General features: G+C 40.8%; 1 protein-coding gene and 1 long non-coding RNA gene across 5 annotated transcripts in view; one reads left to right on the top strand and one right to left on the bottom strand.

The window, feature by feature from the left end:
- LOC105474654 (uncharacterized) overlaps positions 1-13,951 on the bottom strand; it is a 189,756-nt gene that overhangs the window by 37,676 nt on the left and 138,129 nt on the right. The window lies entirely within an intron of this gene.
- Positions 1-13,951, top strand: part of LOC105474655 (WD repeat domain 64) — a 160,096-nt gene that overhangs the window by 54,882 nt on the left and 91,263 nt on the right. For all 4 annotated transcript variants that reach the window (XM_071073603.1, XM_071073600.1, XM_071073593.1 and 1 more), the window contains one exon: positions 6,138-6,217. In XM_071073603.1, the coding sequence (XP_070929704.1) occupies positions 6,138-6,217 (80 nt within the window). The remainder of the gene's footprint in view (positions 1-6,137; positions 6,218-13,951) is intronic.

Genomic DNA, 13,951 nt, shown 5'->3' with positions numbered 1-13,951 from the left:
CCTCCCATCATAACACTATCAATCTTACACATGATTTTTCATATACTTTTATGTCTTCAACATTTTTCTTCTGTCTTAGGAAAAATTTAGTATGTTTTCGTGGGCCCTAAAAATTCTAATTTTGGGATGTGAAAAAAAAAAAAAAATGTTCTATGACCCTAAGCTTTTATTTTTGCCTTCTGACTTTAAAGTACAATCAGAGTATTTCCACGGGCACCTAAAAGTACTTTGGGCTCCAGGCCTTGTGCCAGCTGTGCCTAAGGATCAGGTTGACCCTGGCTGGAGGAACCCGCCACAGAGTGGCAAGGCTGCATTCACACTGGTACTGCCAGCATCCTGTGAATTCCCTTTGGGCCACAGAAGGTAGCTTCGCTGCAGCCATCCTAATGGGCATTGGCCCCAGAAGATCTGCTGCTGGGGTGAGGTGACATGATAAGACAGGGTGGAGGAAAATAAGGCCCTTCGTAGTTTGTACTACATCCAGCTCAGTCCATTCAGCCAACCAGCTGTGGTGACAAAGTATGTCACTGGCAAACCTGTAAATGAGTCATCACTTGGAACTTAACTACTTCGCATCTGGGACATTTAAGCATTTTCAAAAGTGTAAATACTGACTTTTGATTTATGTTACTAAATTGAGACTCCTTTTATGAACTTCGCATTTGATAGAAGAATAACTACTTACAAAGTAGATTTAAATTAGTTCAAAAAACTGTTTTAAATATTTTGGAAGTATTCTTTCACATAAAGATAATACTATCTGTTCTTCCATTTAGTAAAGCTTTCTACCTAGCAGTGAATTTGGTTATTTTGCATTATTTTTTATTAAAATTTAAAAAGTCACATTTTTTTCAGGTGATTATTCTCACCCATTAAGACATTTTAACAAATTTTATTTAATTAATTGATTTTTAATTGTAGTGTCTATTTCAAAAAATATGAGAGCTATTCCTGTAAACTGGTAGCCTGTTAGCTAAATGCAGCTACAAAATGTGTTTGGGGGATCACTTATTTCTCTCATCTTTGCTTGTGGTGAGCCTGCCCTTCCTGTTGTGCATGTTTGCTGGCTCTGGGCCTGGGCTCCCCCTTTTCACGGGCATGCAGTCTCAGTTCACCACAGCCCCCCTTCTCCCTGTGGTGTCACACCCAACCCCTCCTCCCAGCTAGTTTACCTGCCTGGCCGCTGCAGACTTTGAGTTTGTGACCCTCAACCGATGGACACTCTCACCTCTGTTCTTGTAGTTCACTGATGTATCTATCCCCTAGGGCAGTGTTGGGTGTACAGCTGGCACTCATAAATGCTGACTCACTGACTGAGGACCCACTGAGTAGGCCCTAAAAACTCTACTTCCTTCATAGGCCTCACTGCCCCTGGCAACCTTCCTACCTTGAGTATTTCCCTTTTGGAGTGCACTTGGAGTCAACTGTCCTCTCTTCTTAACTCCCTAACGAGCCCTAGACATTCTTTGATATGAGAAACTAATTTTTTAGCAATCTTAGACACAGCAGAACTTTTCAAACATCTTACAAGCCTAAGCATTCCCAATATAAAATTTTATAGCCAGCAACCTGCAAAGAATCCCCAAATCAAGATCTCTCACCACCCACCAGCCTGTTCTGATTTTGCTTCTTCCTCCACATCTAGGTGCATTGCTGCTCAGAAAGCATGATGAATTATGAGAATCCTTATTCATGTACGTCTACCCCAACCAGGGACCACTGCGATTGGCTGTGCAGGCTGTGCCCCCACAGCTCTGGGACGCCATCCACAAAACCTGTGCAGTTGCCCTGCTTGACCCCTGCCCCAGCTGAAGCTATAGGGGAAGGACAAAATCTAAGATTTTAAGAATGGAAGAAACTATTTAGGTCATAGTCAATCCTTGGTTTCATAAGTGGGAACACTGTAGCTCAGCAAGATTAAGTGACTTTTCTAAAGTCATATATTTAGCAACAGAACACAGCCAGAATCTAGGTCTCCTGACCTCACGTCCACAGTACATTCTAAGTTGACTTTACCAGTCGGCCCTGTCCTGCTCCACCCACTTTATGGCAGGGTCCTACAGAAGTCTGCCCATCCCACCTCTTCCTTTTACTGGGGCTCCCATAAGAAGAGCCAAAGAGTGCGCGTTCTTTCTTCAAACTGTGTCAGGAGCCAGCCCATATCCTGTGAGGTCTGCAAAGCAGGGCAAATATACTCCAGGGGGTATGCAAGATGATCCATCACAATGGGGGTAGAAAACTCTAGAAGTTTTCTTTCCTTTAAATTATTATCTCATTATTGTTGTCTGTTTCATGATGTTTATACAATTTTAATTCAGTAATACATGTACATAATTTGCAAGTAAATGTCAGTGGTGTGCATGAAAAACAATTGTAAGAATTTTTTATTTTTTTGAGACAGACTTCCCCAGGCCAGAGTACAGTGGCACAGTTTTGGCTCACTGGAACCTCCCCTTCAAGGGTCCAGTATATCCTGTCTCAGCCTTCTGATTAGCTGGGATTACAAGTGTGCACCACCACGCCTGGCTAATTTTTGTATTCTTAGTAGAGACAGGGTTTCACCATGTTGGCCAGACTGGTCTCGAACTCCTGACTTCACATGATGCACCCATCTTGGCCTCCCAAAGTGCTGGGATTACAGGCATCAGCCACTGCACCCAGCCTTTAAGAAAAATTTTTAAAGACATTTATGACTCCACCCTTGGAGAGTCTGATTTATCAAGTTAGGGCTGAGGTCCATGATTTTTTTTTTTTTTTGTAAGGATGGGGTTTCACTATTTGCCCAGGCTCGTCTGGAATTTCTGGGCTCAAGCAATCCTCCTACCTCGGCCTCCCAAAGTATTTGGATGACAGGCGTGAGCCACTGCACCCAGCCTAGGAATTTCTTTTTTAATATCCAAAGTTATTCTGATGCACAACCAGATTTTGGAACGACTACGCTAAGGTCTTGAGCATTCTGACCTAGGTAAAGTTAAGATGTTGATGAAGTTGTATATACAGGTCTAAGGATAACTACTTACTTTAGGCTTAAGGAAGAATAAAGTAATTTAATTGGAAAAGCTACATATGACCCATGGTATCCAGTATAGACTCAGATAAATGCCTGAACTGCTGAGTATGGATCTCTCGTTTGTGAGGCTCAAATTTAGTTGAGCAAACTCTTTTTTTTACATCTTTTTCTGACCTTAAACTAATAAGATATGTTTCAGCTAAATCATAAATCTGCATCCTCCTAAAGTTTGCAATTCAGACTTTATTTCCATGCTGTCTCATTGATTTTGTGACTGTGCTCTGAACACTCTACGGGCTTTTGTTTAATTTGCATCCATTTGTTTCATATTGAGATATATGAAAGTTCAATAGTTGGGCAGCTTTGGCAAGAATTCATTCTTGCCTGAGGTCTAGGGTGATAATTGCAATGGAAGATATTTCTGGTTATTACCCCTTAGGTTCGATATCTCAAACATGACTCCAAAATATAAACTACTTTAAAGCTAGGCTTTGGCCAGGTGCAGTGGCTCATACCTATGGTTCCAGCTACTTGGGCGGCTGAGGCAGGAGGATCGCTTGAACCCAAGAATTTGAGGCTGCAGTGAGCTATGATCATGCCATTGCACTCCAGCCTGGGCAACAGAGGAAGACTCTGTCTCTGCTTAAAAAAGAAAGAAAATTAGGCTTTGTGAGACCCAGTTTTTGTAAAGAGATACATTTTTAAAAGTATAGTCCAGTGGGTAAAGGGAATTAAAAAGGAACGGCAGTATCTTTCAATATTATAAATACACATACATTTTGACTTGCAATACTATTTCTAGAAATTCATCTTATACATATATATACACAAAAATGGCCCTTTCACAAGTGACTGTTTATTACAATATTATTTGTAATCACAAGAAATTTGAGACAGGCGGGTTCCCCTCAGACATTAAATAAGTGCTAATTTAGTGATACAAAGGAGTATCTGGTGGCAATAAAAAAAGAGAACATTTAAAAAATATGATTTAGACAGCTCTTCAACATACATTATTAAGTGAAAAAGCAATGAACAGAATGGTATATGCTACCCTTTGTATTTTTTTTTAAAAAAAGAAAAACAGATACATACACAGCAAGAAGGCCAGGTTTCTTCTCTGCACCTTCCCTGCTTGTGTGTCTCAGATCTGCAAGTGCCTCCTCCCAGACCTCCTTGTCTGGGCATCTTGTCTAGGGTCCTTCTGGGTGGCCCCTCTTTTCCAATAACCCTGTTTCCTCTTGTTACGCTATCTGATCAATGGAAGTAACAGCTTTCAGCTGTTGCTAGTCTCTGAGGTCGGTATTATTGTCCATTGTCCCGTCCACTAAGGGAGGAAATTGAAGCACGGTGATGGAGCCAGGATGGAAGCCCACACATTGTCACTCAAGCTCGAGCTTTTTTAACTGTGGCACAATACCACTCACAGATACTAACACCCCAAACATACATGTGAATATTACGGTAGATGCTACATGCTTTAAGGGAGAATAAGACAAAAGACAGAGTTTCATTGGTGGAGGTGAGTGGGAGGGTGATGTCCAGGAGAGGCCTAAGAAAGTTACATTTAAGCTGACGCCCAAAGGAGGATGGTTGTTAGTGAGGCTGGAGTCTGGGAGATGAACATCTTTGGCCTGTGCAAAAGCTCTTGAGGAGAGAAAGAGCTCAGTATGTCCAGAAGGGAGGCTGATGAGAGAGACTAGTATACCTGGATTAGAATCCAGCACAGGGGGAAGAGGAGGGCATGGGGTGAGCCTGGAAGAGTGATAGGGATCACTCAGGGCCAGACCAGCCAGGTAAAAGAAATGAAGTCTTCTTAGAGCACCAGGGAGCCACTGGAGAGAAGTGATGTGATCTAATTTATATTTTACAAGGGTCACTCTGTCTGCAACATGACAATGGGATTTGGGTTGGGAATGAGGAAAGAAGAACGGGCAATAGTGGAAGCAGGCTGGGCGCGGTGGCTCACGCCTGTAATCCTAGCACTTTGGGAGGTCGAAGCAGGTGGATCACCTGAGGTCAGGAGTTTGAGACCAGCCTGTCCAACATGGTTAAACACTATCTCTACTAAAAATACAAAGATTACCCGGGTGTGGTGGCACACGCCTGTGATCCCAGCTACTCAGGAGGCTGAGGCAGGAAAATTGCTTGAGCCTGGGAGACAGAGGTTACAGTGAGCCAAGATTGTGCCACTACACTCCAGTCTGGGTGACAAAACGAGACCTTGTCTCAAAATAAATAAATAAATAAATAAAAATAATAGAAGCAAAGAAATTACCAGTTTATTGCAGTAGTTCTGGTGAGAGAGGATGGAGAGTTGACCCAACATGTTGCAGTAGGAGTGGGAAGAAGTGGTCAGATTTCAGGTATATTGCAGAGGAAAAATTAACAAGACTTGACAGCAGATTGGATGTGGCTGGTGAGCAAGGGAGAAGTGTCCAAAAGGGTTCCTGGCATTATGTGCTACCCAACAGACTCACTTAGCCACCCAATATCCTTTCTGGATTAAGACCTTATATAGGTTGACCCATCCTCACCACAAGCAAAACCACAAACCCAGCATGGAGGGCTGGATTTTCTTTTAAACAGGAACAATACAAAGTACTATGCAAATATCACCAATTAATGGAATAAGTACATTCTTACTGTTAATCACGACTTAATCATTACTTATAATATTGCCTGTGGGCAAATGGATTTACAACCAACTTAGAAATGAGCCTATTAAACATAATCAATGTATAACACATAATTAACTTGATAAAGAAAAATATAGGCTGGGTGCAGTGGTTCACGCCTGTAATCCCAGCACTTTGGGAGGCCGAGAGGGGCGGATCATGAGGTCAGGAGATCGAGACCATCCTGGCTAACATGGTGAAACTCCGTCTCTACTAAAAATACAAAAAATTAGCCGGGCGTGGTGGCGGTGCCTGTAGTCCCAGCTATTCAGGAGGCTGAGGCAGGGGAATGGCGTGAACCCAGGAGGCGGAGCTTGCAGTGAGCCGAGATCACGCCACTGCACTCCAGCCTGGGTGATACAGCGAGACTCTGTCTCAGAAAAAAAAAAAAGAAAAGAAAAGAAAAAAAGAAAAATATATACGTTTTACATCTAATTTGTGTTTTCCAGGCCCGTCCGAGAGTTTTCCATGCCAAGAGGAGCGAACACTTTTTGCTACTGTGTTAAAGCAAATGTGATTGTCACTGGAGGTGAGAGGATGGTTCACATTACACAGGGGTTTTCTACTTTGCAAACATCGTTCTCTTTGAGTTTTGGTGCTGGGAAAAACACATTAGGGAATTTACAAATTGGTGTCAACTCAAATCTGTCTGCCTTTTTCTTTCTGGTGTCCGGATTTGATAACATACTTAGAAAAGCCTTCTTCAGCCCAAGAATGCGTGAGACAAATTTTCCTGTTTTTCCTAGAATTTGTTCTTATTGTTTTGTTTTCTGTTTTACCTTTAGAGCTTTAATCCATCTAGAGCTTATTTTTATGTGTGAGAACATGAGTTCCTAGGTGTCCCAGGAGACCTGGAGCCCCCGAAGCAGAATGGCACTTATGTGTGTGTGTGTGCCTTTTTCTGGAGAAAAATTTCAAAATTTTATCAGATCCTCCAAAGGAGATCATGACCAAAAAGGTCAAGAGCCAGTGATTTAGAGTTAACAGATGAGAGGGCCAAGAAGAGAATCTTGAAGAATACCAACATTTAAGGGATAGGTTAGGTAGAAATTGAGAAAAAAGGTTATCTGCTATGAGGAAAGAAAAAGGTGACACAATAAGTTTCGGGAGGAAGGTAAAGGACGGAAATGATCGTTGAGACTCAGACTCCTTATTTATAATACTGGGGTTTTAATAGCCATAGGGTGGCCTTGAGCCTGGGCCCTGGAGTCAGACTGTGTGGGTACAACTCCTGGCTCTCTCACTTGTGAGCTATGTGGTAGGGGGCAGGTTGTTCATTCCTGTAAGCTTCAACCTCATTTGTAAGTGGAGTTGATAATAGTTACCTACCCATAAGGTTATTATAAGAATTAAACTGACTGGGCTCCATGGTTTACACCTGTAATCCCAGCACTTTCGGAGGCCGAGGCAGGAAGACTGCTTGAGCCTAGCAGTTCAAGACCGGCCTAGACAACATGAAAAGACTGCTAGTTCCAGCTACTCAAGAGGCTGAGGCAGAGGATCACGTGAGCCCAGGAGGTTGAGGCTGCAGTGGGCCATGTTTGCGCCATTGCACTCCAGCCTAGGCAACAGCAAGAGCCTGTCTCAAAACAGCAACGACAATAACGACAAAACTAACTAATTCAAAGTGCTCAATACAAATTTGTTATTAATAATACAAACAATAAGAAAATAATACCTGGCCAGGCGCAGTGGCTCGCACCAGTAATCCCAGCACTTTGGGAGGCTGAGGCGGGAAGATTGCTTGAGCCCAGGAGCTCAAGACTAGCCTGGGTAATACAGTGACATCCTATCACTACAAAAAAAAAATTTAAAAATTAGCTGAGCATTTGGTGTGTACCTGTAGCCCCAACTACTAGGGAGGCTGAGGTGTGAGGATTGCTGGAACCCAGGATGTTGAGGCTGCAGTGAGCCGTGACTGTGCCATTGCACTCCATCCTGGATGACAGAGCAAGACCCTGTCTCAAAAAGAAAGAAGGAAAGAAGAAAGGAAGGAAAGAAGCAAAGAAGCAAAGAAGGAAGGAAGGAAGGAAGGAAGGAAGGAAGGAAGGAAGGAAAGAAAACAAAAGAAAAGAAAAGAAAGCAAGGGAGGAAAGGAGGAAGGAAGGGAGGGAGGAAGGAAGGAAGGAAGGAAGGAAGGAAGGGAGGAAGAAGGAAGGGAGGAAGAAGGAAGGGAGGAAGAAGGAAGGGAGGAAGAAAGAAGGAAGGAAGGAAGAAGGAAGGGAGGAAGAAGGAAGGAAGGAAGAAGAAGGGAGGAAGAAGGAAGGAAGGAAGGAGGGAGGGAGGGAAGGAAGGAAGGAAAGATACCTACTTCATAGGATGGTGTTTAAGATTAATTGAGATAATTTATGCTTGGTGCATAATAGGTTCTCAATAAATATTAATTCTCTCTGTTTAAACACATTGGCAAAATCACTTTGGCAAATGTGGAGATTTTGTCAGAATAAAATGAAATTTGCTATTCCAGCTAGGAGACTGTTAGAGAAGACATGAGTGAGATGGAGAAGGTCTGAATTACTGTAGGTGCTATTATTTAAAAAAAGACTCAATCTCAAAGACATGGGAAATTAATTATTCCTAAGACTTGGAGATGCAATGCTTTTGGGAATTAGTAAGAGAAATCAACCAGCTCCACGTTTGTAAGGCAGGAGAAATGAAAAAGTAGCAATTGTGTTGATAGTTATACAGAAATGAGGCAGTGGGTGCTTACCTGGGGAAGGAGAACAAAAGAAAGCTCAATTGTGAACTTAAATGTCAAGTGTTGATTAGACATCCAAGAGAAGATTCCTTTTGGTGACAGGAAAAGATCTGGTTGGAGATGAATGACGTCAGGGCTCCTAGGCTACCTGAATGGGGGAGGAGATGAGCTCCCACAGGTTCCTCAAGGAGGCCAGGGTGGCCTTGCAAGAGACAGGAGGCATGTAGGCTTGCAAGACTTCAATGAGCAAAACAGAAACACAAACAAACAAATATCAAGAAAGTGACTTGTATTGCAAACCCAAACTTTAAAAAGGGAAGAAACAACAAATTTTTTTTAAAAAAAGAAGAAACTGTCATCAAGAAAAAAAATCAATAAATACATCATTGGTAAAAGAGTTTACGGCAAAAATATCTATTAAAGGAGCCATGATGTTTAATGAGTAAATGCTATTGACTCTGTCAATAGTAAGATTTCTCCAAATTTTTCACTCTCAAACATACACAGCAGGCAGTTTGGTTTCCTATCTAAAGTGTCCTGCCTCATCCCTGAAGTGCCTTTACTGCTAAATATAAAGACAGCTGAGCTCCTATTTCATGGCTGGGGAATCTCCCCTAAGGGCATAAAGTTAATTTTTTTTTCAAGTACACTGTGCATTCAAAATTTATATTTAAATCTATGCTCAGCTTTGGGCCTTCTACAACACTAAATTGAAATTAGCTTATGGTTCCAACAGTATTACAAAATGATATAGTAGTCTATTGGCAAGCACAACAAATAAAAACAATGCACTGGAAGTTAGAATAGCTGGGTTTAGCCATCACCTGGCCAATCACCAACTCTGATTCTTCAGCAATCACTTAATGGTTCCCTTTTGCTCATTTTCCTTATCTGGTAAAATGAGGAAGTGGGACTAAATACATTTCAAGATCCCTCTGAGCCTAAAATACTGTGATTCTATTTTTTAAAGAACTGCCTGTTCACAGGGAAATAAACTAAAAACGTCCTTTGGAAAATTTGGAACCCAGTTTGCCAATTAGATGCTACTCAATATATAATTACAGCTTTGTGCTCTCAGAAAAACCAAAGCATTAATTGTCCACAAACCTCTAAAACTCAAGTGAGGACATGAAGAAAAGAAAGGAAGGCATATGGATAAGAAGTCTGTAAAGCAGTGTGTGGGAGTCATGGCTTGGGTAGGGAGCAAGTTTCTTGATACTTGGTAGTGATGATTCTAAGAAAAACAGGAATCCAAGTCTCTCAACCAAACTAATTACAGTTATTTAAAGAGCTCCATACTGAGGTCTAGAACACATCAAGAAACAAATGCTAGAATCAGAAAAAGAAGTGGGATACTTTCAGAAAAAGACGTGGGTTACTTATATCCCAATTGCCTGATCCCCTTTGCCCCTTCCTGAGTTAACGACGGTCTTGGCTTATTACTTCCAATGGAAATGGGCACAGATTTTGGTCTGGACCACACATCCGAAGGAGGATGCAAGAGTTGAGGGAGGGAGAGCCCTTTGGTATGAGAGAGAAAGCAGCAAACGTGTCTGAGAATCAAACTGCAATGAATGCTCCTCTCTCCATTGCATGTCTTTAGTTAGGCAAAAATATTAGCCCTCTTCCTCTTTCAATGCAAACCCTGCACATGAAACCCTTTGAAAAAGCAGTACCTAAATACATGGCTAATGTAAAATTTGATTCTAAAATCTGATTGTCACATTATGCTGTCACATTAATCTTAACCAACTCCTCTGAACAGCCCTTTGTCCTCACACACAAAAGAATACAAAATGTTAAGAATTGACCGGTTTTTATAGGCTTTGTAATCTTAGTATTTTAATCATTTCTGGGGGGAAAATGTGTTTGGTAAAGTTTTAGGACTTAAACCATTTCAGTGTTTTGGATCAAGTCATCTGACTCTCATTAACCTCAGTGTTCATTATATTATAAGATCCTCATCTACAGCTTTGAAAGCGTATTAATTATAGGTTTTCTAGCTTTCTCACAGAGGGAAGAAAACACTTAGTAGTATGACCGACAAGCAACTAATACTTTTTATCATGTGTAATTTATTGAATTGTTACAGTTATGGAGCCTCTATTAGTAGAAAATGCAAATTCCCAGGAACTGAAAACACATTTTTCTCGGGAGAGTACTCTTGTTGATTAGTGACTCAGTCAAGCACCGTTGCTAAATGTACCGTATGTACCGGCTGACGACTCAAAATATACAATAAAGGCAGCTTTGCTAGGCTTAGTCGAATGTGTTAAATGTGCAGGGGCATTTGATGAGCTTCAAAAAAGCACAAACCTTTGCTGGAAAAAAAAAAAAAAAGCCAAACCAGGACAGAGTGTTTACCAAGAAAACCTAAAAATTTCCTGAGCATTATTTTGGTGACCATCAAGAATGTTTTTGCTGAATAGTGTTTGCACTAGCCTTTTTAGGAATTAAGTTCCTAGTATGGAAGGTTCAGAGTAGAAACACAATTAACCTACCAAAAAGATATTTTGCGGGCTCTGCATGCATTTTTTTTCATGTTTTGTTTAACAAATATTTTCTGCACAATTGCTATAGATTAGGCTATTAACCTTATAAAGGTCAGATTGTATTCCTAACCTGTGAACATTTAAAGTCTAATAGTATAAATAAGACAAGTTTATAGATAACTACAAAGTATAGCATGAATCAACATATGATGATGATGATGATGGTGATGGTGATGGTGATAATAATACAGATGAAATAATATACGCTTTGAGAGCTTAGAATCTGTCTCTGTCTGCTCATTCTGCCTCCACAAAGCCACCATGTATGATTGCACTCCTAGCAACAAAGGCAAGCAGAGCTGGAGGACATCTGGGATCAGGCAATAGGGAACCTCCAGAAGACTGGGTTTTCTTCACAACGCATAATGGACAAAGCCATTAGTTTAAGAGGCGTAGATATTTCTCAGGTGGCAGTTCTCTATTGCATTCTTCTTCATGTGATACACAAGTTACAGATGTTCTTCTGGGGATATAGCCTATTGCCTAGCCTCATCATCCAGGAATGCTAATGCCCATTTCAGGGGATGTCCCACCAGCATGATGTAAGATTGCGTGTGGGTGCAAGGCTTAGGTTCTGAACATGTCTGAAGAGCGTGATACATCTTGGCCATCGCCAGTGAAAAGCAAATGCAGGCAAGATACTGCGTTATTGGAATTATTCAGTTTGAATCGTGTAACCGAATATCTGGTGAGTTTCTTACTAGCTATAAAAATTCCAGATTGCCCTCTGCTTTAACTGTAGTGATCTCTCCCTCCGGAGCACATAATCATGAAATTTTAGAGCTGGATGGAGCCTTGAAGATTATTATTTTACATGAGGAAATTGAGGCCCCAGAGGAGTCACACAACTAGTTAGCTGGCAGAGCTGAGTCTGAGTCAGTTCTCTTTGCACCCACTCAGCCCTGTGTTCTTCCTGGACCACAGAAATCTGGTTTACTAGACACTCTCTCTCTCCTGCTTTTTTGTGTGAACTGAGCCCGCTCATCTCATCAAGAGTGATGCACTTGGATAAAGTGACTCACCAACTGAGAGAATAATCTGCTAAAGGAAAGAAAATCCTCTCTTTGATATGTGACTTTATCTAAATTCCGGCTTCACACACACACATACACCACACACACACACACACGCACAAAAGAAAGAAAGAAAAAAATAGAAAGCAACAAAAAAACATGGAATTAACTCTTTATGAACCATAATATTTATACTATAAAGACCTATCTTCAGATTTGACATACTCTTTACAAATACTTGTTTACCCTCTATATCTCCTTACCTTATTGCTACTACCTACTAGATTGTAAACTCTCAAGAGCAGGGATCATATTTCATATATCTGTGTATCAGTTCTTCTCCCCTAAATATAATCTAAATGCATTGTAGGAACTTAGAATAATAGTAATAGTAATTGTTAGTTTATGGTCCAGAAACTATTCAGTTATACATGTGTAACTCCACTCAATCTTCACAATACAACTATGATGTAAGTTCCATTTATCCCCATTTTATAGATAAGAAAACTCAGATGCAGAGAGGCAAAGCAACTTACTCAAAGTCATAAATTTAATTAAGTGACAGAGCCAGGTTTCAAATCAAATATTACTCACTCAAAATATGAGTCCTTAACCACTTCATGAGTGACTCTACCAGCCAGCTCATTTACTTAGCAAATATGTATTAAGTGCTTACTACTTGCCAAACACTGCTATGAATGAGAACTACTAGGCTCACCGGATAATGGGTAAACAGATAGGTAAACAAATAATTATTTGTGCTGTAAAAGAAAGCTGAAGAAAACACAGTAAAAACACAGAAGGAGTCTGAACTCCATTTAGGGCAGAGAAAGGTGACTAGGGAAGGCACTGGGGAGAGTAATAATCAAACTAAGTCTAAAAGGGTATAAACTTGGGTCTCTGAAAAAGTAGACCTTAGGCAGGAACAATATCTAGAATTTCTTTGTATCCTTCACATCTTGCAAAATACTAAGGGCACAAAGGTATCAGAAGAGAAGGGGGAGCATAGATTGAAAAAAAAAAACAGTAAGTGCACAGTTAACTTCTCAAGAGATTTTCTTTCTTGTTGTTAATAAGGGCATCATGGAAGTTTTAAATTTAAGAAAATATTCCACTTGTTCATCAACCACAGCCCCTAAAATATCTTGGTTGATGTTTTAGCCAGCTTGAGCTGCCTTAACAAAATACCATAAACAGAAAGGTTTAAGCAACAGAAATTTTCTGGAGGCTAGAAGTCCACGATCAAGGTGCCAGCATTGTCAGTTTCTGGCGAGGGCTCTCTTCCTGGCTTGTAGACACCTGCCTTCTCTCCATGTTCTCAAATGGCAGGGAGAAAGAGGGGAGAGAGGGTGGGCTGGGGCAGCAGGATCTGGTGTCTCTTCTAATAAGGACATTAATCCCATCATGAGGGCCCACCTTCATTACCTCATCTGAACCTAATTATCTCCTAAAGGCCCCCCCCATTTCCAAACACTATCGTGTTGGGGCTAGGGCTTCAATATATAAATCTGGGAGGGAATGAATTCACTCCATTGCAATTCTTAAGAAATGGAAACCAAGAATCAGCTATGCAATGAGGTTTTTTTTTTCAGCCTGCCTGTAATAACACTCCAAGAAGTGAGAGCCTCTGAAATGAACAAATGACCTTCCAAAAATATTAGATGAACATTCAATGAAGATCCATTTTTTTGTTTGAACACGTTTTTCCCCTTTTTTGGCACTTGATAGTTAAACCTCTCAGCTGTGATTCACCATGCCAACAATGAAGTTATTGAAGTGGTTCAAAAAATATCTTTTGAATTCTTACTATAGATTATATGTGACAGTAAACAAGAACAAGTCCTGTTCTCAAGGCATGTGGAGTCTAATAGTGGTCCAGACAAATAATTAACTATGAAGGATGATGGGGATGAAGGAGGCACATAGGTAGAGCACTCAGGTTTGAAGAATATGGAAGCATTCTGGAATATTACTGGAGGAAAAGCTATGCTGAGACTTGA

This window comes from Macaca nemestrina, chromosome 1, assembly GCF_043159975.1.
Source record: "Macaca nemestrina isolate mMacNem1 chromosome 1, mMacNem.hap1, whole genome shotgun sequence".
Lineage (NCBI taxonomy): Eukaryota > Metazoa > Chordata > Mammalia > Primates > Cercopithecidae > Macaca > Macaca nemestrina.
Note: the sequence above shows the minus strand (reverse complement) of the source record. Positions and strands in the feature narration are given on the sequence as shown.